The sequence below is a fragment of the Gorilla gorilla genome, chromosome 13 (genome assembly GCF_029281585.2).
Source record: "Gorilla gorilla gorilla isolate KB3781 chromosome 13, NHGRI_mGorGor1-v2.1_pri, whole genome shotgun sequence".
NCBI lineage: Eukaryota > Metazoa > Chordata > Mammalia > Primates > Hominidae > Gorilla > Gorilla gorilla.
In genome coordinates, this window is record NC_073237.2 from 96345570 (window position 1) to 96369519 (window position 23950).

The following is a 23950-nucleotide window of genomic DNA, read 5'->3' on the forward strand; positions in this document are numbered from 1 at the left end:
TAGTTTTTAACACCTAGTCCAAAACTATTAAAGATTACATTGGGTTGAAAACAATCTTAACTATAATAAATATAATCATAAACATTTCCTTCCAGCGTTCAAAATTCTTAAGAAATAGATAACTATTTGATCAGTGACAATCTTTTCCTAAGTAAGGGGACTAATTCTAAAATGTGTTAAAACAATCTATCAATCATAACTTGTGACTGTTGGAGAGACTCCTCCATGACTCTCTCACACTCCTACCCATCTTACTGGGTACACCAAAAAATGCAAGACCCTGACTATCCTTTATTCAGGCCATTTCTCAGAGTTGTGCTTGTAGCGAGCAACACTGAAATACGAGGTAATGCCTCTAGCCAGGACAAATAGCAGGGTTACTGCTTGCTCTGAAATAGTGAGTTCCCCAAGCCCAGTGTCCCTTTCCTGTGACATAACCCACTGCATGTGCAGGTATGCATCTGGGGAGCCCTCTGTATTGCCTCCATAGGATTTGGAGGGCAAGGAAACAAATGCAAACATGCTCACACTACTTGCTGTGATGTGAGCAATAAAGTCCTTTGTCTCTGACCCAGCAGTCTTGTGTCTTCTAAAAGAATCCATGAAATGGTAATTGGTTAGCTTAGCTTGCAAGTAGGGTAAAATCAAATCTCAAACCTGACAGTGATGATTGGTGATTGTGATAAAGCCCAAACTCAATTGTTTTTGCTTTTGTTGTTTGTTATCTTTAAAACATTACCTAGTGTACAAAGAAAGGGGTGTGCTAAACTTATTATTAAGAAGAGGCTATTTAAGAGGACATTAAAACTCATAAAAAGAGCTCATACAAGAATAATTAGAGCAGACACCCTGAAGCTCTCCACAAGAAAAATACAGAAGCTCTGGTTGTATATACTTGACTTTAACTTCCATTTCTTTATAATTGAGGCTTTCCTTTGTGCTCAATTAATTCAAATTAGTACAGCTTTACTGCATGCTATATCTTTTATCCAGAAGTTCAGTATAACATAAGCATTTGCCTTGAAATTAATTCAAAAAAATTCAACTCATTAAGTATACGTATGTCAAATCCACTGCAATAGACTATAGGAGAATGTCCAGATTTTTTGTTTGCATTAGAATTTGTTTACATTAATCAGGGAATGTTTGTTTAATCTAGCAAAAGTTACAACTTACATCAAGAGTGGTGATTTCTGCTAAGTCCCGAATTTCTTGAATGGGGTCACTTTTTTGTTGCCTGATGTAATCTGCCAATGCTTTCACTGATCGCTGACCCCTGTATTCTCTCTTCATCATCATCCCATTACGAAACAATTTGAGGGTTGGGTATTTGCTTATCCTGTATCTCTGGGCTATGTCAGCTAAAAGAATGAAAAAAAATTATTTACCCTCATATGTAGTCAGGGCAAGCCTGTTTGCCTAATGGTCAAAAATTTTACAATTGCTTAGTGAGAACTTTTTGGTTCAAGTCGTTGTTTTTCAGTGAGAGAGAAAAAAATAATAATAATCAGGACTTGAGTTTACATTATTTAAGAGACCAGGTTCTGGACTGGGTTTAAATCCTGATTTGCGACTTACTGGCCATGTGAACTGGTAAACTGCATAAACTCTCCATGCCTTAGTTCTCATCTATTATATAAGGATAATCATTTCTACCACATAAGATTGTCTTAAGTATCAAATTAAATAATACAACAGACGCCACAGTAAGCATGGCACATGAATAATGACTATAAAAAACAGCAATAATGCCTTATGGGGTTCGACAGACATTAAAATACCTGACAGCAGCATATAAGCTGGGGAGGGGAGGTAAGCAGGAGGTAAGTTATGCTAAATATTCTAAAGTCTTTGCATGGTCCAGGAAGAGGCAAAAGTACTTACAATATTTTGTTTAGTCGAGGTTGTACTTTATTCTCTCTAGCATAGGCAATCAAAAATACTAAAAATATATTAGAGGTTAAAATGGAATATGAGCTCTCAGAAGGGGGGCTGGAGGAAAAGATTATATAACACTTTGGCAAACGAAGTAACTAAGATTATATAGCACTTTGGCAAATTCCATGTGGATTTATAAAGTAGAAATCATGATTACTAAAATTCTTTAAACAGAAGACAAATATGAATAAACAATGGGAACAACTGGTCATACTGAGATTGAGAAGAATGCTTCATTCATCAAATCACAGAAATCTGAAGACATTTTAATTTATACATAATTAACATAGACAATAATCTGTCTGCTTTAGGAGCTGGTACTTCCTTGAAGCAGATGCATTAATAGATACATATCAACTATATGTCCCTTTTCAACCTGATAAATTACAAGGAGAGACTATGTCTTTGGGGTGCTATAAAGATGATGGGTCCTATTACCTGAGCAAGGATTTAATGAGATTAAATTGGTACTACAAATTGAGAAATGAGAGAGTGGTACCATAAACAAGTAGAAGTCTTTTAAATAAAATAGAGACACCTGTAATAAAGCAAAAGCCACAAAGACTTGAGCTTATCCTACTTACAATGATAAATAACCTGAGAAATCATAAAAAAAAATAAGAAACTTTGATTTCTTTTTTTTTTTGAAGACAAGGTCTTGCTCTGTCACCCAGGCTGGAGTACAGTGGCACGATCACAGCTCACCGCGGCCTTAACTTCCTAGACGTAAGCAATTCTCCCACTTCAGCCTCCAGAGTAGCTGGGACAACAGGTGTGTGCCACCACGCCTGGCTAATCTTAAATTTTTTTAATTTTTAATTATTTTTTGTAGAGATGAGGTCTCACTATGTTGCCCAGGTCAGTCTTGAACTCCTGAGCTCAAGCAATCCTCCCGCCTCAGCCTCCCAAAGCTGGGATTACAGTTGTGAGCCACTGTGCCTAGCCATAAAATGAATTTTTGCATGATGTATAAACAAAAAGTTTTAAAAAATTAGATCAAATAGTTCTAATGGCCTACACTACAGTGTTGTAGTCTTGAGAATGGAAAATGCCTTTTTAAAAGTTACTATTTTGGCCAGGCCCAGGGGCTCATGCCTGTAATCCCAGCAGTTTGGGAGGCTGAGGCGGGTGGATCACTTGAGGTCAGGAGTTTGAGACCAGCCTGGCCAACATGGCAAGACCTTGTCTCTACTAAAAATACAAAAATTAACCAGGCATGGTGGCACACGCCTGTAATCCCAGCTATCCGGTGGCTGAGGCACAAGAATCTCTTGAACCTGGGAGGAGGAGGCTGCAGTGAACCAAGATCGTGCCAGTGCACTCCAGACTGGGTGACAGAGTGAAACCCTGACTCAACAACAACAACAACAACAACAACAACAACAACAACAACAACAAAGTTACTATTTCTCCAAATGTCCATCAATAGGAGACTGGCTGAATAAAGTATGGTACCCATATAATGAAGTACTAGGCTGTAACATACAGAAATAAAAAAGATCTCTGTTTGCTGCTAAGGAGCAATCTTCAAGACAAGTTAAAAAAAAAAAAAAGCCAGGTGCAGAAGAGTGTGTACAGGTCAAATATTTTGTGTAAGAAATAGGGAGAAGAAACTTGGGGAAGAAATATAAATACATATGTATATACATGCACACATATTTACATGTCTATATATGTTTGCTTATATAGTTGTCTCTCCTCTACCCACAAAAAAAAACACCAATGGGAGAAAATGGAGAGGTCAGGGATGAATTCCCTGACTATACTTTGGTTTTATAGTTTTGACTTTGGAACCATGGAAATGTTTAACATTAAAACAAAATGAAATTTTAAAAAAATTTAATACTGTCATTGTTATTTTGAAATTAAATACATACACATATATTACAGATAAAGCACATGAGTAATCATGCTAATGCCATTAAGAATCAAGATTTTCAGCATAAGGAAAACATATATAAAACTGAGTAATTAAGTAAAAACCCTATAATTTGAATTGGAAGTACTGGTATGACCTCATGTTGTTCTCTTTCAAAAAATATACTTCTAAGCTCCTTCCACTGATAGCTATTATCAGTAAGTTAATTCCAATAAGTTTGATGATTCACATAATTCCCATGAAAATATAACGAATCAAAACTGACACTAGAAGAAATAGAAGATATAAATGGTCCTAAAATTATTGCCAGGTACAGTGACACATGCCCATAGCCCCGGCTATGGTAAGATTGAGGCAGGAGGTTTGCTCGAGCCCAGGAGTTCAAGACTAGACTGGGAAACATAGCAAGACCCCATCTCAAAAAAGAATCCTACAATTATTAAAGAACCCAAATCTAATTCAAAGCCTTTCCACAAAGAAAACTCCATTCCCACACATCTTCACCAGTAAATTCTACCAAACATTTAAGGAGCCAATAATGGCAATTTTACACAAACTATTCCAGAGAATACAAAAACAGGGAACATCTCCCAACTAGTTTTTGAGGTCAACGTAATCTTCACGGGAATCCTGACAAGAAAATTATGAGAAAAAAAAAGTATTTGTTAATCTTACTCAAGAATATAGATGCAAAACTTGAATAGAAATATTAACAAACTTAGCACTACATACAAAGGATAATACATCACAGTAAAGCTGGATTTAGTCTAGCACTTCAGTTTAGATAAATATTTGAAAACCAATTAATGTACATCACAACACTGACAGAATGAAAGAGACAAATTTTGTTATCTCTCAAAAGCAGAAAAACATTTGATAAAAATCCATATTCATTCATGCTTAAACACTCTTAGCAAACTAGGAAGAGAACTTCCTTAATTGAAAAAAAAGGATATTTAAATAAACAACTGACTGGTGATATACTAAAAGCTGATATACCAAACAACTGAAATGGTGATATACTAACAGCTTTCATGCTGAGATCAAAAAAGAAAAAAGATGCCTGCTATCACTTCTATATAATACTGATTTGGAGTTCTTGGTCAAAATAATAATAATAATAAAAGACTGTAAAGGAAGAAATGTCATTACTTGCAGATGTTTTTATTGAGTTCACAGAAAATCCAAAAGGGAATCTACAAATGGATTTCCATTTTCAAGCAGGGTGTAGTGGGTAGCAAAAATGTGTTGGTCCTACTGCAACAACTAGAAAAAACTTTGTATCATATTTTTAAGATACCAGAAATCATGAAAACAATGAAGACTAAAGGAACTGACATTCCAGGAACAGAAGAACCATTCCTAAGGTAAGCAAAGATCACTAGCCATTTTCTTTCTTATAGGTTTCCTGTGTAATTTGTTTTGGAAATTAAGTCTGCAGTTGCAGATTTAGGGCTGAGAATTATACCTGCATAGGCAAGAGAAATGTCTCCAGAGGACATCTGCTGAGTGCTGGGGTGATATACAAACCTGGGGAGTTGGGTCACAAAGATGAAAAATCTCCTATGGCCTCCTGGTACTTAGGAGACAACGTCTACTTTGGAAAGGACCTGCAACCCTGTATCAAGACCACATGCAGCCAAGACATTTGCCAGATTTTGAAGCCACAAAGATTAGGAAGCATCTAGACATTAAAAGAAAAACATGAATTTTTAAGACAGACAGGAAGAAAGGTACTTGTGACATGTACTAGAGACAACTGATTAATATTCAGAATATAAAAAGAATGAACTAAAAAAAGACTACCAAAAAGATAAGTGAGTTAAAGCTATCAGTTTATGAAAGAAACACAGATTGCCAATAAACTATTACATATGTTCAGTTGTAATCAGAAAGTTACAAATTAAAACTCCCAGATAACATTTTGTCTTTCATACTGGCAAAAAATCAATAATAATAAAAATGTTTTAAACTAAAATTCAATAATATGAAACCCTGTGAAAGTAAAATATTCCTAGTAGGTTTCATTTAGGTCCAATATTCAATGTTGTTAAAGGTAAACTAGCCTAGCTGGTGCCTACTTTGTCAACAAGAAGTCAAGTAATCTTTTTTAATACCCTAAGACTTTTTAATACCCAAAGGATCTGGCAGAGAGGATATGAGATGGACTCAGAAGCAAAGAAACTAGTCTAATAGAAAACATATATTTTCCATCTGTGTCCTAAGTATCAGTATGAAAATGGACAGCAAGATGCACTATAGGAGACAATATAATGCTTTCAACTTTCTAAACTTGATGAATTAGTGGGCGCAATGAGAAAGTAGTGTGCTAACAGCAAGTATGCATAAACCAGGAGTAGAATAAATAAGGTTAGAGATGGACTCTAGAGGGTCTTAAGCACTAAGCTGATGGAGTTTGAATTTTATCCAGTGTTGTGATAAGCAGCCACTGAGCTGTAGAGCTGGGCTTTCAAAAAATTCACCCGGAAGTAGTAGAGAACCAGGGAGACTAGTAAGGAAGCTACTGTAATAGTTGTGGCAAAAATCACAAGAGTCTATTAACAAACATTACAATCTTTAGGTTGCTTTAAAATTCTGGTTACAGAGAGAAAAAGATTTAAAATATTTGAAAACTATTACAGGATTAGATATTCATTTGCTTCATTCTCAAACAACATCCTGGCAGCAGGTATGCTGCATAATGCAGTGGCGTTTAATTATTAAGAAGCAAAAACCTTAACATTTCATTGATCAGTAATCTCAGACATAATGCTGACTTTTTTTTATTTTACAAGCTTTGGCCAAAAGTGATTTTAAGATAATTAGAATGTGACACTTTGACAATATAACAAAAAATGACTTAAGGGGTATAATAAATGGGTTTTTAAAATTAACTGGATAGATCAAATGTTAAAATGGATGTCAGAGGAATTATAAATCCCAGAAGGTTAACAGCTCACTGATTGGAAAATTAGCATGTATTTTTGCTCCAGTGGTCACTTACTTTTCCTTGATGGGTCCTGCCTGCCTGCCTCACTAATACCCAGCAGGGTTCCAAATGGGGAAATTGCCTCATACTCGTTTCAGCAACTTCTCTCCCTGCAATGGTTATCCATGGCAGAAAATACAAAGAGGCAGATCATTTCAACAGGAAAGTCTTATTGTTCTTCTGGTTCCAGGAGAAGGACCACTGCTGCCTATGTACTTCTTCCCATTCCCAAACTGCACCCCTCAAAACAAACAAAAAAAACCCAAAAAGACAAACATCCCCAAAAAACAAAACAAAATACCTCAACAGAAAACTAATAAGCAAAGCCTAGAAGTTCACTCAGAACTCAGGCTTAACTGCTCATCCAAATTCTGTTCTATGCACATAAAGTCTTCACTTCATATTTTCTTGTTCTTATTATGATATTTATATATAGTTCCTATAAAAAGCTTCTCAATTTCCAATAAGTAAGGTTCGAGTTGCACTGGAAGACAGGTAAGAGTAATTCAGGTATATGGGTGCATGTGCTACCTAATCAAGGACAATTACAAAGTACTTTCCTAAAAACACAAGTGTGGGTCTGTTCTGCACTGACCAGCAAGCATATGAACGCCTCTTGCTTAGTGCCATACAGCCTAAGGCCACTGGAGGTCAGCAGAGAACCTGGTCCCACCAGGGGCTGACTGATGGGATTTTCTAGATTCAAGGCAGCAAGCATGACCACGAAGGAGAATAATGAATTACACTCCTGAATTCCCCAAATGATAAGACTGCAGAAGATAAGATGTGAAGCAAGTTGAAGCAAGGCCATGTTTTAATTGTGTGCATATGTACATGCATGTGTACACGTGTGTCTATGTGTGTTTCGAAATTTTGGAAAGCAGACAGTTATAAAGAAGAAAAGAAGAACCACTTCCAACCACCACTGGAGAAAACCACTATTAACATTTTGGTTTATATTTTGGTAACTTTGAAGAAAAGTTGCTTAACTAGCAGAGATATATTTCAATTCAGAAAAAATAAACTGAGGTTAGTCAAATAGTAAAGTGATAGCATCAATACTTGCAGAATGGGTTTTAGCAGCTTGGAAGAAATTCCTAGAGAGAGTAGAGCATTACCAATACTCTTAATGGCATGGAGGCCAATACTGTGTAAAAAAACAAAAACAAAAACAAAAAACTCGACTCAGTTGAGAAATGATGCACAAGAGTCAGACTCCAGTTTCAGAATAACTTGAACAAATTTATTTTCCTTTTAAGGCACACACAATAATGACAGAATTTTTAAAATCTATTTCTGAGTCTAAAATAGTTTTCACAATAGGTATAAAAAAATTCTAAGTGCCCCTATCTCTCACCATAAACAAAAATCAACTCAAAATGGATTAAAGACATAAATCTAAGACCCGAAACTATAAAACCAGTAGAAGAAAACATAGGGGAAATGCTTTAGCACATTGGTCTGCGCAAAGTTTTTTATGGATACTGCTTTAAATGCACAGGCAAAAAAAAAAAAGCAAAAATAGACAAATGGGATTTTATCAAACTAAAAAGCTTCTGTAGGGCAAGGGAAACACTCAACAGGGTGAAGAGGCAACCTGAGAATTAGTGGAAATATCTGTAAACTTATCATCTGATAAGGGATTAACATCCAGAATATACAAGCAACAACAACAATGACAACAAAATCCTATTTTAAAAAGGGCATGGCATCTCAACAAACATTTCTCAAAAGACATACAAATGGCCAAAAAGCATGTGAAAAAAAATTGTCAGTTTCACTAATCATGTGGTTACATACAAATCGAAACCACAATGAGATATCATTTCACCCCAGTTAGAATGGCTATTAACAAAAATGTGAAAATAATTAATACTGGAGAGGATTTGGAGAAAGGGAAACATTCACATGTTGTTGATGAGACAGTAACGTAGCACAGCCACTATGGAAGACAAAATGGAGGTTCCTCAAAACCTAAAAATAGAACTACCACATGATCTAGCAATTCCATTACTGGGTATTTATCCAAAGAAAAGGAAATCAGTATAGCAAGGACATATCTGCGCCACCGTGTTTACTGCAGCACTATTTACAGTAGTCAAAATATGAAATCAACCTAAGTGGCCATCAACAGATGAATGGATAAAGAAAATGTGGGGCCGGGTGCGGTGGCTCATGCCTGTAATCCCAGCACTTTGGGAGACCGAGGCGGGCAGATCACGAGGTCAAGAGATTGAGACCATCCTGGCCAACATGGCGAAACCCCGTCTCTACTAAAAATACAAAAATTAGCCGGGCGTGGTGGTGCGCAGCTGTAGTTCCAGCTACTCAGGAGGCTGAGGCGGGAGAATCACTTGAACCCAGAAGGCAGAGGTTGCAGTAAGTCGAGATCGTGCCACTGCACTCCAGCCTGGCAACAGAGCGAGACTCAGTCTCAAAAACAAAGAAAAAAGAAAATGTGGTACATATACACAATAAAATACAACTCAGGGCTGCTCTGCCTATAGAGTAGCCATTCTTTTATTCCCTTACTTTCCTAATAAACTTGCTTTCACTTTACTCTATGGATTCACATCAAATTCTTTCTTGAGATCCAAGAATCTTCTCTAGGGGTCTGGATCAGGACTCCTTTCTGGTAATATCCTCCTGGTGAACCATGGAGGGACGATATTGAGGAAACTCCCAACCCAAAAGGAAACAGACTGCAGCACCAAATGGCCAACTCTGGGTAAGTAGTGGGGTATCCGGGTAAAGGATGGGATTGGGTTAGAGGCCCAACTGAGAGGGGTTAGAGTGTCTCCTAAAAAAGAGTGGGTTAAAGGCCCCTCTTAATAAAAGGCAAGGACATCTGGTGGAACTTGGGTTCAAGGCCCAGCTTAGGATGGTTAGAATACTTCCTAAAATTTAGGGAGTTAGAGGCCCCCCTCAGTAAAGTTCCTCTCAGCTATGAATGGATTTGGCATTATGGGGTGTTAACCACCATTCTCTTTGGATTAATCTGCCTTGTACTCTTTGCTGATAGCTGTGGGTGACAGGATTAGGCATGTACAGGATCACTGGACATGGAGAGCCTTTTTTCTCCCCAAAAGGGGAAACTTGAAAGCTGGTGAGACTGTTGGAAAACCCCTTTGCAACTGACAAGTGACCGCCTGAACTTTTGATTGCGTGTCACTGCAATAAGTAGGTCTTTCTCTGGCCTCCCTGAGCACCTTGCCTTCCCCCCCTTGCTGCAGGCAATGAATGCTTTTCTCCCTTTCCTATCTTTTCTCCCTTTCCTATCCTCTGTGCCGAGACCACATGACGGCAGAGGTTGGATTAAAGATGACAGGGCCTATCTGAGGGCAAGTTTGAACCTTGCCAATTCCATATTGCATACTAAGCAGAGTGGCTACTGTAGCGAATCTGGTGTACTTTGTGCTGCAACTTTGTCTTTCTACATTGCTCTGTCATAAAGAAGAATACCTTTATGGACAGAACACGGGCTTAGGATCCCATAAGCCCAGGTTCAAGCCAGCCTGGAAAAATGGTTAATTACAGACTTTGCTGCACGTACCTGAAAAAAAAATGCTGAAGTTTCCTTCTCATTTTGTTCTATGTCTTTGGGAGCTTGACCTTGTAAGAATGGGCCAGTACTTTCTGTTGGTCTCTGCCATCCAGGGAACAGGAGTTTTGGGGTCCATGTCGTAGTTTGCTCAAAAAATTATCTTAAGCCATTAAAAGCCTTTGCAAGCTCAAAACTGACTGCTCTAGCCTCCTTCAGGGAAGAGCAATAGAAACTGTCCAATGCTGTAGCTTAGTAGCTAAGGCTTTGTCTTTTCACAATGGTGGCACAGGTTGAGGGTTCAATTCCTGGCTTAGGGAATAAGTCCTTTCTGGTTTGATATCTGTAAGACCTTTATCATTTGTTGACTCCCTCCCTCTCCGCGAACCATCTTGAATTTTCCTTTCTCTGAGCACCTTGGAGGTTACCTTTGGTAAAGTTCAAAACCCAGAAATACTGGTCATTTGGCCTGGCTAAAGTCAGATAATAAGAAATTTAAAAGAACTGTTTTTTTTAAAGAGTGCTATGGTTAAAAGTTAGCTTAATTAAAAGCAGATATTCAAGCTCTAACAGCCTGGGATTCCCTGGGAAAAACAGAGGAGGCATGACAGACCCTGTTTTGGGAAAAACCTCTGTTTTCTTCATGAAACCCTAGAAATTAGAAATAGCTAAGATTCCTCTCAAAATCTAAGGCTCTGTTCTGTTTTGCATTATGTTATCTGACGTTTTTGACTTTGGAAGGTATCAGAAATTACTTTGAATTATGAGAGAACTAGGTAAGAAATGTACTTTTGGGCATGCTTAATGGCAGTTATAGTTGAATACTTGACTCTGCACTTTTGGATTAGAGAAGCATGCTCTTGGCCCCCTAGAAGGTATGAAAATGTCCTCACACCCCACTGAGAGATAAGACTCCCATGGGAGATGGGCTGGCTCCCTCTTTTTTTTGGGATCCAGGATCTGGTATAAAAATGGGACCCTTAATTTGGGGGATCTATTTTGCATTCCAGCTATGCCTGCTTATTAGGCTGTAGAAACTGCACGCTTTCCTGGCCCTGTTCCTCCAGGGCTCCACCCTGAAGCCAGTAATCCAATTAAAAAACTGGGAAGTAAAAAATCTTACAACTACTAGATCTTCTGTGTATTTATATATGTTGTGTGTGGTGTAAAAAAAGCATCTATTGGCTTAAAACTAGTAAGTGCTTAAATCAAATTATAAATTATGTCTTTTCTGACCTAATTAATCTTTTAGATATTAGGTCCCCTAAAGTCAAAAAATGACATATTTGGCTTATTTGGTATGAAAATCATATAAGAAGCATTGCCAAATATGAGATGGTATTTGGCTTTCTTTGGGCTGTATTTGTATAAATATGTTACCGGTATGTGTTCTAAAATTATAAGAAACTCCTATTATTCTGAAATGACTTAGTCTATGTTATTAATAATTATAATTGATATGTAAAATTGTTGTATGGCACAGAAGTAAGCAAAATTAACTTGTCAATTGTGGCTTTAATAGTGGCTGTCCTAAGACTTTTTGTCATCCACAGACAATGTTGTCTTGTATTGATCCTCTTCAGAAGGTGGTTTTATAATCAACTATAGAACTCTAACAGGTATTCTTGAATGCAGGTTTCTGATCTTTGGAGATTCTGACTTTAGAGGAAAAAGCATTCAGGACTCATGGAGAGCTGAAATGTTCGTGACTATTAAGCAAGACAGGTATTAACCACATGGACCTAACTAATACAGGACAAAAATAATCTTTTTTGACTTTTTGCTTAAAATGTTGCTGATCCTTTGTTTAGTTTTTAAGAATCAAGGAAACTCTTCTTTTCAGCTATTAACAGCTTTTAATAATTAAGTAAAGTATACTCCTGTGAACAAAATTTGGAGCATATTTGTTTCTACTTGATTTCTCCAGAATTTGGAAACTATTTGTAAGTATTCTTAACTTATGGCAATACAATTATTTGCATAAGTGCAATAAGAATGTTTTCTTTTGCATCATGACACAATTGGAAAAATTTGTTATTTTACCAAGGCTTTGACTAGAATGGTGTGCTTTCCTTTAAGGAATCAACGTTGACTTGTAGAGCCAATAAAAGCCCCTTGGGAAAACTGGCCTTACACCTTGTCTACACAGTCCCTGTACATGGTTTCTGACCTGTGGTAAGTAAAGAATGTCACTTTCTGATAGGCCAAGGAGCCCCAAGTTATCTTGGGACCTCAAGAGGAAAGGAATTTACTAAACTCACAGGTATTTGAGGATACAAACCCATGGCTGGGCTCAACTTTTTAAAAAAGTCTAACCTGAGATTCCTTCTATGAAAGAAAATCCCATTAAAGCCAATTAAGATAGCCTGTGTGAAAAATAATTATTCTTGCTGCACTTTATACAAATAACCAGGCCAAGTATAATAAAGCAAAGCAGTCTTACCATGATTTATCTTTAGTAAAAATGAGGACTGGAGAGAGAACTATGGTACACCTGTCTCATCAGTTGTTTTTGAGTTTTTTTCTGCAATTGAGACTGACTCTGCTTATTCCTGTGAATCAACCAGTCATCTCTGGCTGGTACTCAGAAGAAGCAAGAGGGATGGATATCAACTTTTATTAGAACTCAGAGTTATGAATGGCCCTCGACATACCAATGCTTTCTGACTCAGCTCCTCTCTACCCTGAATACAAGAGACTCTAATAGGTAGGCAGGAATATCATTGCCCCTATTCAGCCTCAAGTTACAGAATATGGATCTTTGTCCCTCTACAATCCTTAGGATTAAGGGTTCCCTTGTAAAAGAGAGAGGGAAAATATGCCAGAGGCCACTCAACCAGGTCAACTCTGTCAGAGGCGTTCAAACCAGAGTGACTCCATGTTGAATAGGGGTTGGGTAAAATAAGGCTGAGGCTTACTGAGCTGCATTCTCAGGAGGTTAGGCATTCTAAGTCATAGGATGAGATAGGAGGTTGGCACAAGATACAGATCACAAAAACCTTGCAGGTTGCAGTAAAGAAGCTGGCCAAAACCCAACAAAACCAAGATGACAATGAAAGTGACCTCTGGTCATCCTCAGTGCTCATTATGATAATTATTAATATAATGCATTATCATGCTAAAAAACAAAACACTCCCAGCAGCACCATGACAGTTTACAAATGACACAGCAATGTCAGGAAGTTACCTTACATGATCTAAAAAGGGCAGGAAGTTCCAGGAATTGCCCACCACTTTCCCAGAAAACTCAAATAATCCACCCTTTGTTTAGCATATAATAAAGAAGTAACCATAAAAATAGCCAGCCAGCAGCCCTTGCGGCTGCTCTGCCTATGCAGCAGCCATTTCTTTTATTCCCTTGCTTTCCTAATTAATTTGCTTTCACTTAATTAAAAAAAACAAAAAAACAAAAACAAAAAGAAAAAGAAATACAACCCAGCCAGTCAAAAAGAGAAAGACAGGAATAGTATTAATCTGTAAATTGTTTTGGGCAGTGTGGCCATTTTAACGATATCAATTCATTTCCACAGAATTAGAAAAAACTATTGTAAATTCATACAGAACCAAAAAAGAGCCTCAATAGCCAAAGCAAACCTAGGCAAAAAGAACAAAGCCAGAGGCATTGTATTACTGGACTTCAAACTATACTACAAGGCTATGATAACCAGAACAGTATGATACTAGTACAAAAACAGACACATAGAATAAAGGAACAGAATAGAGAACTCAGAAATAAAGCCACACACTTACAACCACCTGATCTTCTACAAAATCAACAAAAATAAGCAATGGAAGAAGACTCTCTATTCAATAAATGGTATTGGAATAACTGGCTATCCATATGCAAAAGAATGAAACTGGACCTCTACATATCATCATATACAAAACTTAAGTCAAGACAGATTAAAGACTTAAACATACGACATCAGACTATAAAAATCCTATAAGAAAACCTAGGAAATACCTTTCTCGACATTGGCCTTGGCAAAAAATTTATGGCTAAGACACCAAAAGCAACTGCAACAAAAACAAAAACTGGTAAGTGGGACCTAATTAAACTAAAGAGCCTCTGAACTGCAAGAAAAACTACCAAGGAAGCAAACAAACAACCTACAGTATGGAAGAAAATATTTGCAAATGATGCATTCAACAAAGGTCTAATATCTAGAATCTATAAGGAACTTATTAAATCAAGAAACAAAACACGAATAACCCCATTAAAAAGTAGGCAAAGGCCTGTAATCCCAGCACTTTGGGAGGCCAAGGTGGATGGATCACCTGAGGTCAGGTGTTCAAGACCAGCCTAGGCAACATGGTGAAACGCCATCTCTACTAAAAATACAAAATTAGTCGGGCATGGTGGCATGTGCCTGTAATCCCAGCTATTTAGGAGGCTGAGGCAGGAGAATCGCTTGAACCCGGTAGGCAGAGGCTGCAGTGAGCCAAGATTGTGCCATTGCACTCCAGCCTGGGCAACAAGACCGAAACTCTGTCTTAAAAAAATAAGAATAAAAATAAAAACAAAAAGTAAATAAAAAAACAAAAAGTGGACAAAGGATGTGAACAGACACTTTTCAAAAGACGACATACAAGCAGCCAACAAACGTATGAAAAAATGCGTATTATCATTAATCATCAAAGAAATGCAAATCAAAACCACAATGAGATACCACCCCATGCCAGTCAGAATAGCTTTTGTTAAAAAGTCAAAAAAGAACAGATGATGGCAAGGCTGAAGAGAAAATGAGGCACTTAAACAACTGTTGATGGGAAAGTAAACTACTCCAACTGTGGAGAGCAGTGTGGAGATTTCACAAAGAACTAAGAGTTGAACTGCCATTCAACCCAGCAATCCCATTACTGGGGATATACCCAAAGGAAAATAAATTGTCCTACCAAAAGGACACATGCATGCGTATGTTCCTTGCAGCACTATTCACAATAGCAAAACCACAGAACCAACCTAGGTATCCATCAACAGTGGACTGGATAAAGAAAATGTGGTACATATACACAACTGATTACTATGCAGCCATAAAAATCAACAAAATCATGTCCTCTGCAGGTGTCCATCAATGGCAGACTGAAAAAGAAAATGTGGTACATATATGCCATGGTACACTATGCAGCCACATATATAAGAATGAAATCATGTCCTTTGCAGCAACCTGGATGCAGCTGGAGGCCATTATCCTAAGTGAACTAACACAGAAACAGAAAACAAAATACTGCATGTTCTCACTTTTAAATGGGAGCAAAACATTAGGTATACATGGACATAAAGATGTGAACAATAGACACTGTGGACTACTAGAGAGAGGCAAAAGCAAGTGGGGCAAGGACTAAAAAGCTACCTATTGGGTACTCTGCTCACAGCAAGTTGACAGGTGCAGTTATACCCCAAATCTCAAAACACCGCAATATGCCTCTGTAATAATCCTGCACATATACCCCCATGTACCCCCGATTCTAAAATAAAAGTTGAAAATGAACAAAAAAGGATGAAATCCTGTCATTCATGGCAACATAAATGGAACTAGAGGACATTATGTTAAGTGAAATAAGCCAGGCACAGAAAAATAAATATTGCATGTTCTCATTCATATGTCGGAGCTAAGAGAGTTGAGCTCATATAAGTAGAGAGTAGAACTGTGGTTATTAGAGGGTGGGAGGGGTAGTGGGGAGGGGAGGATAGGGAGAGATTGCTTAACAGATTTAAAAAAATTACCTCTAGAGAGAGGTGGAGCAAGATGGTGAAACAGAAAGCTCCACCAATTGTCCCTCCTGCAAAGACACCAATTTAACAACTATCTATGCAAAACAAGCACCTTCATAAGAACTAAAAATCAGGTGAACACTCACACTACCTAGTTTTAACTTCGTTTCACTGAAAGAGGCAGTGAGAAGGTAGAAAAAACTGTCTTGAATCACCAACACCACCCCTCACTCATCCCCTGGCAGCAGCTGCACAGTACAATAAACAGTGATTGGGAGAAGGAGAGCACAGCAATTGTGAGACATTGCCTTGAACTCAGGGCTTCCCTGTTACAGCAGAAAGCAAAATTGAACAGAACTCAGCTGACGCCCACACATGGAGGGAGTATTTAAACTAGCCCAAGCCAGAGGAAAATCACCCATCTCAGCAGTCAGAACTTGAGTTCTGGCAAACATTACCACCTTGTGCCACAGTGCTCTGGGCCCCTAAATAAACTTGAAAGGCAGTGTAGGCCACAAGAACTGCAACTTCTCGGCAAGTCTTAGGGCTGAACTGGACTCAGAGCCAATGGACATGGTGGGCGGATATATGACCTACTGAGACACCAGCCAGGATGGCTTAAGGGGCTGCTGGCATCACCCCTCCATTAACCCCAGACTGCATAGCTCACCGCTCCAAAAGAGACCCCTTCCTTCTGCTCAAGGAGAGGAGAGGGAAGAGTGGAGAGGACTTTGTCTCACATCTGGGATACCAGCTCAGTCACAGCAAAACAGGGCACCAGACAGTCGTGGAGCACCCTTTCCAGGCCCTAGCTCCTGGATGACATTTCTAGATACATCCTGGGCTGGAAGGGAACCTGCTGCTTTGAAAAGAAGGACCCACTCGACAGGATTCATCACCTGCTTACTGAAGAGCCCTTTGGCCTGAATAACCAGCAGCAAGAGAAAAGAAACAAATAACATAAGATGGAGCTCCAATAGGTCTGGCAGCAGACTTTTCAGTGGAAACCTTACGTGCCAGAAGAGGGTAGCATGATATATTCAAACTGCTGAAGGAAAAAGACTTTTATCCCAGAATAGTGGGATAACATCCCACTATTATTATAGTGGCAAAAACATCCTTCAAATATGAAAGAGAAATAAAGACTTTCCCACACAAACAAAACCTGAGGGATTTCATCAACATCAGATGTGTCCTACGAGAAACGTTAACGTGAGTACATTAATGAGAAAGAAAAAGACGTTAATAATAAGAAATCATCTGAACGTACTAAAGTCACCGAAAATAGAAAGTACACAGACAAACAGAAAATATTATAACACTAATTGTGGTGTGTCAACTACTTTTAAGTAAAAAGACTAAATTAGGGACCAATCAAAAAATAATAACCACAACAACTTTTCAAGACAAAAAGTACATAGAGATATAAACAGAAACAACAAAAAGTTAAAAAGCAGGGAGATGAAGTTAAAGTGTACAGTTTTTATTAGTTCTCTTTTTGCTTGTTCATTTGTTTGTTTATGCAGTGTTATCAGCTTAAAATAATGAGTTATAAGATAGTATCTGGAAGCCACATGGTAACCTCAAATCAAACATACAACTGATAAATAAAAAATAAAAAGAAATGAAATCATATCACCAGAGAAAATCACCTTCACTAAAAGCAAGACAGCAAGGAAGGAAAGAAGGAAGAGAAGACCACAAAACAATGAGAAAAGAAATAACAAAATGGAAGGCGTATGCCTTTACTTATCAATAATAACACTGAATATAAATGAACTAAACTCTTCAATCAAAAGACACAGACTGGTGTAATGGATTTAAAAAAAAACAAGACCCAAAGATCTGTTGCTTACAAAAAACACACTCTACCTCTAAAGACATACATAGACTGAAAATAAAGAAATGGAAAAAGATATTCCATGCCAATGGAAACCAAAAAAGAGCAAGATCACTATACTTATATCAGACAAAATAGATTTCAAGACAAAAACTATAAGAAGAGACAAAGAAGGTCACATATAATGACAAACGGGTCAATTCAGCAAGAGGATATAACAAATGTAAATACAATGCATATACATATGTAATGCATGTAATACAATGTAAATATATACGCACCCAACACTGGAACATCCAGATATATAAAGCAAGTATTATAGCTAAAGAGAGACCCCAACACAATAATAGCTGGAGACTTAAATACCCTACTTTCAGTCTTGGACAGATCTTCCAGACAGAAAATCAACAAGGAAACATCACAGTTAACCTGCACTATAAACCAAATGGACCTAACAGATACTTACAGAACATTTCATCCAATGGCTGCCGAATACACATTCTTTTCCTCATCACAAAGCTCATTCTCAAGGACAGACCACATGTTAGGTTACAAAACAAGTCTTAAAACGTTCAAAAAAATTGAAATTATCTCAAGCATCTCCTCTGATGACAATGGAATAAAACTAGAAATGGATAACAAGAGAAATCTTAGAAATTATACAATTACATGGAAATTAATATGCTCCTGAATGACCAGTGGTCAATGAAGAAATTAAGAAGGAAATTGAAAATTTTATTGAAACAGATAATAATGGAAATACAACATACCAAAACCTATGGGATTCAGCAAAAGTAGAACTAAGAGAGAAGTTTATGGCTACATCAAAAAATAAGAAAAAACTTCCAATAAATAACCTAATGATACCTCTTAAAGAATTAGAAAAGCAAGATCAAACCAAACCCAAAATTAGTAGAAGAAAAGAAATAATAAAGATCAGGGCAGAAATAAATGAAATTGAATTGAAAAAGACAATACAAAAGCACAAGTAACAAAAAGTTGGTTTTTTGATAAGTTTTACAAAATTGACAAACCTTTAGCCAGACTATGAAAAAAAGAGCGAAGACCTAAATAAATAACATCAGAAATGAAAAAGGAGACATCACAACGGATACCACAGAAATTCTAAGGATCATTAGCAGCTACTGTGTGCAACTATTTGCCAAAAAATTGGAAAATCTAGAAGAAACTGACACATTCCTAGACACATACAACCTACCAAGATTGAGCCATGAAGAAATCCAAAACCTGAACCGACCAATAACAAATAATGAGATCGAAGCCATAATAAGAAAGCTTCCGGCAAAAAAAAAGCCCAGGACCTGATGGCTTCACTGCTGAATCCTCCCAAACATTTAAGGAAGAACTGATACCAATCCTACTCAAACTATTCCAAAAAACAAAGGAGGAGGGAATACTTCCAGACTTATTCTATGAGAACAGTATTATCCTGACACTAAAACCGGACAAAGGCACATCCACACAAGGAAAACTACAGGCCAATAAATAATGATGCAAAAATCCTCCACAAAATACTAGCAAACCAAATTCAACAGTACATTAGAAAGATCATTAATCATGACCAAGTGAGATTTATCTCTGGGATGTAAGGATGATGGTTCAACATATGCAGATCAATCAATGTGATACATTATATCAAGAAAATGAAGGATAAAAAACGTATGATTATTTCAATTGATGCTGAAAAAGCATTTGATAAAATTCAACATTCCTTCATGATAAACACCCCCAAGAAACTATGCAGAGAAGGAACATATCTCAACTTAATGAAGACCATGTACAATAGACCCACAGCTAGTATCATACTGAATGGGGAAAAACTGAAAGGCTTTCCTCTAAGATTTGGAATACAAGGATGCCCACTGTCACCATTATTCAACATAGTACTGGAAGTCGTAGCTAGAGCAGTCAGATGAGAGAAAGATATAAAGGGAATCCAAATTAGAAAGGAAAAAGTCATAATATCCTTGTTTGTAAATAATATGATCTTATATTTTGAAAAACCTAAAGACCACTAAAAAACTATAAGAACTGATAAACAAATTCAATAAAGTTGCAAGATACAAAATCAACTTACAAAAATCAGTAGCATTTTTATATGCCAACAGTGAACAATCTAAAAAAGAAATAAAAATGTAATCCCATTTACAATAGCTAGAAATAAAATAAAATACCTAGGAATTAACCAAAGAAATGAAAGATCTCTACAATGATAATTATAAAACATCAATGGAAGAAACTGAAAGGGACAAAAAAGGGAAAGAAATTCTATGTTTATGGATTGGAAGAATCAATATTGTGAAAATGTTATTACTACCAAAAGCAATCTACCTATTCAATGCAATCCCTATCAAAATACCAATGACATTCTTCACAGAAATAGAAAAACAATCCTAAAGTTTATATGGAACCACAAAAGATGCAGAATAGCCAAAGTTATCTTAAGCAAAAAGAACAAAACTGGAGGAATCCCATCACCTGACTTCAAATTATACTACAGAGGTATAGTATTAGGTTGGCACAAAAGTAATTGCGGTTTTTTGCCATAAAAAAAAAAAGGGCAAAAATAGCAATTACTTTTGCACCAACCTATAACCAGAACAGCATGATACTGGCATAAAGAATAGACACAGGCCAGGCGCAGTGGCTCACGCCTGTAATCTCAACACTTTGGGAGGCTGAGGCTGGTGGATCACGAGATCAAGAGATCGAGACCATCCTGGCCAACATGGTGAAACCCCATCTCTACCAAAAATACACTAATTAGTTGGGTATGGTGGCACGTGCCTGTAGTCCCAGTTACTTGGGAGGCTGAGGCAGAAGAATCACTTGAACCTGGGAGGTGGAGGTTGCAGTGAGCCGAGATTGCGCCACTGCACTCCAGCCCCGCGACAGAGCAAGATTCCGACTCAAAACAACAACAACAACAACAAACAAACAAACAAAAAACAGACAGATATATCAGTGCAACAGAAAATCCAGAAATAAATCCATATATCTACAGTGAACACATTTTTGACAAAGGTTCCAAGAACACACACTGGGGAAAGGACAGTCTCTTCAATAAATGGTACTGGAAGAACTGGATATCCATATGCAGAAGAATGAAACTAGACCCCTATCTCTTGCCATACACAAAAAATCAAATCAAAATGGATTAACGACTTAAATCTCAGACTTCAAATTATGAAACTACAAGAAAACATTGGGGAAACTCTCCAGGACACTGGAGTGGGCAAAGACTTCTTGAGCAATCTCCGATAGGCAAAGGCAACCAAAGTAAATAAATGGACAAATGGGATCACATCAAGTTAAAAAGCTTTTGCACAGCAAAGGAAACAATCAACAAAGTGAAAAGACAACCCACATAACTGGAGAAAATATTTGCCAACTATCCATCTGACAAGGGATTAATAATGAAAATATATAGGGAACTCAAACAACTCTATACTCAAAAATGTAATAATCTGATTAAATAATGAGCAAAATATTTGAATAGACATTTCTCAAATGAACATACAAATGGGAAACAGGTATATAAAAACGTGCACAACATCACTGATCGTCAAAGAAATGCAAATCAAAACTACAATGAGATACTATCTCACCCCAGTTAATATAGCTTTCATTCAAAAGACAGGCAATCAAATGCTGACGAGTATAAGGTGAAAAGAGAACCCTCTTGCACTGTTGGTAGGAATGTATATTAGTACAATCGCTATGGAGAACAGTTTGGAGGTGACTCAAAAAAAGTAAAAATAGAAGGACCATATGATCCAATGATCCCAATGCTAGGTATACACCCAAAGGAAAGGAAATCAGTATATGCAAGAGACATTTGCACTCCCATGTTCATTGCAGCACTATTCAGAATAGGCTAGATTTGGAAGCAACCTAAGTGTCCATTGACAAACAAATGGATAGAGAAAATGTGGTACATACACATAATGGAGTATTACTAATCCATAAAAAAAAGAATGAGATCCTGTCACTTGCAACAACATGGATGGAACTGGAGGTTACTAGGTTAAGTGAAATAAGCCAGGCACAGGAAAACATTGCATGTTCTCACTTAACTGTGGGAGCTAAAACTTAAAACAACTGAACTCATGGAGATAGAGCATAGAAGGATGGTTACCAGAGGGTGGAAAGGGTAGTCGAGGGTCAGGGAGGGATGGTGAATGGGTACAAAAAAGTAGTTAGAAAGAATCAATAGGCCGGGCGCAGTGGCTCATGCCTGTAATCCCAGCACTTTGGGAGGCCGAAGCGGGCGAATCATGAGGTCAGGAAATCGAGACCATCCTGGCTAACACGGTGAAACCCAGTCTCTACTAAAAATACAAAAAATTAGCCAGGCATGGTGGCGGGCGCCTGTAGTCCCAGCTACTCAGGAGGCTGAGGCAGGAGAATGGCCTGAACCTAGGAGGTGGAGCTTGCAGTGAGCCGAGATAGTGCCACTGCACTCCAGCCTGGGCAACAGAGCGAGACTCCGTCTCAAAAAAAAAAAAAAAAAAAAAAAAAAGGATAAATAAGACATAGTATTTGCTAGCACAACAGGGTGACTATAGTAAAAACTAATTTAATTGTACTTTTAAAAATAACTTAAACTGTATGATTCGATCTCAATCGTTTTAAAGACAAAGGATAAATGCTTGAAGTCATGGATACCCTGATGTGACTATTATGGACTTCAAAATATCTTTTGGCCTGGCGCAGTGGCTCACGCCTGTAGTCCCAGAACTTTGGGAGGCTGAGGCGGGTGGATCACTTGAGGTCAGGAGTTCGAGACCAGCCTGGCCAACATGGTGAGACCCTGTCTCTACTAAATCTACAAAAATTAGCCGGCCTTGGTGGCGCACACCTGTAATCCCAGCTACTCAAGTGGCTGAGGCACAAGAATCGCTTGACCACTGGAGGCAGAGGTTGCAGTGAGCTGAGAACGCGCCACTGTACTCCAGCCTGGGAGACAGAGCAAGACTCTGTCTCAAACAGAAAAAAAAAATTCTTGTAATCCATAAAAATATACACCCTACTATGTATCTACAAAAGTTAGATAAAAATAAATTACCTCTAGACAGGAGAAATAAGTTCTACTGTTGTTCTACAGCACTGTAGGGTGACTGTAGTTAATAATAATTTATTGTATATTTTTGAATACTAGAAGAGAGGATTATCCTGATGTAACCATTAAACATTATATACATGTATTGAAATATTACTCTGTATCTCATAAATGTTTATATCACATATGAATTAAAAAATATAACTGATAAGAAAGCTTTGTGTTGTAGTTCATTTTTTCTTTTGTACATAAAATTTTGCCTTGCAATCAATGATGAGTTAGACTGGGTATAAACTATGGCAGTATTTATTTCATTTTTGGAAAATAATGATAACTGTAGTGCCTACAAAACAGTTCATAAGTGCTGGTACTGTTTACTATGCATTTATCTATCCATCTGTTCAACAATTACAACTGAACACCTACTATGTGCTAGATACCATTCCAGTGCTAGGAATAGAAGGGTAAAAACATAAGGTCTCTACTCTCATAGAGCCATTTTATCATTATTATTGTCATTATTAACATCACTGCTGCTGCTGCTGCTGCTACTACTAGTTGTTTCCACAGGCTAGAATATTAAATGAAATTCTTTTTTTTTTTAATGGACAGAACAGTACGAACATATTAAACGAAATTCTTAAATGAATGAAAATGAAAAACTCAGGACAACTACACAGAGAACTGTGGGTCAGTTTCTAGAAGCCATCAAGTAGCTCAACTCTAAGCATTCCTCAAAATGCTGGCAAAAGCCTATTCAAAGAAAGTTTTTAAAAATTCAATAATTGTGTTGAAGGTCATTTATTACAGTGAAAATAAGCAAATTACAATTAACAATATCACAATACTCTGTATACTGCAGATTTCTAGCTTCTTACACATACTTTTTCAAAAACTCCAAGGAAGTAAGGCACTCCTAGCTTTTTCCTTAATCAATGACAAACTATAGGTTCAGGACTTTTAA

At 37.4% G+C, this 23950-nt stretch overlaps 1 protein-coding gene across 1 annotated transcript in view; it reads right to left on the bottom strand.

Annotated features, from left to right (window-relative positions):
• Positions 1–23950, bottom strand: part of ERP44 (endoplasmic reticulum protein 44) — a 120269-nt gene that overhangs the window by 43980 nt on the left and 52339 nt on the right. Inside the window, exon 5 of the mRNA XM_031014463.2 lies at positions 1177–1361. Coding sequence (XP_030870323.1) covers positions 1177–1361 — 185 coding nt within the window. The remainder of the gene's footprint in view (positions 1–1176; positions 1362–23950) is intronic.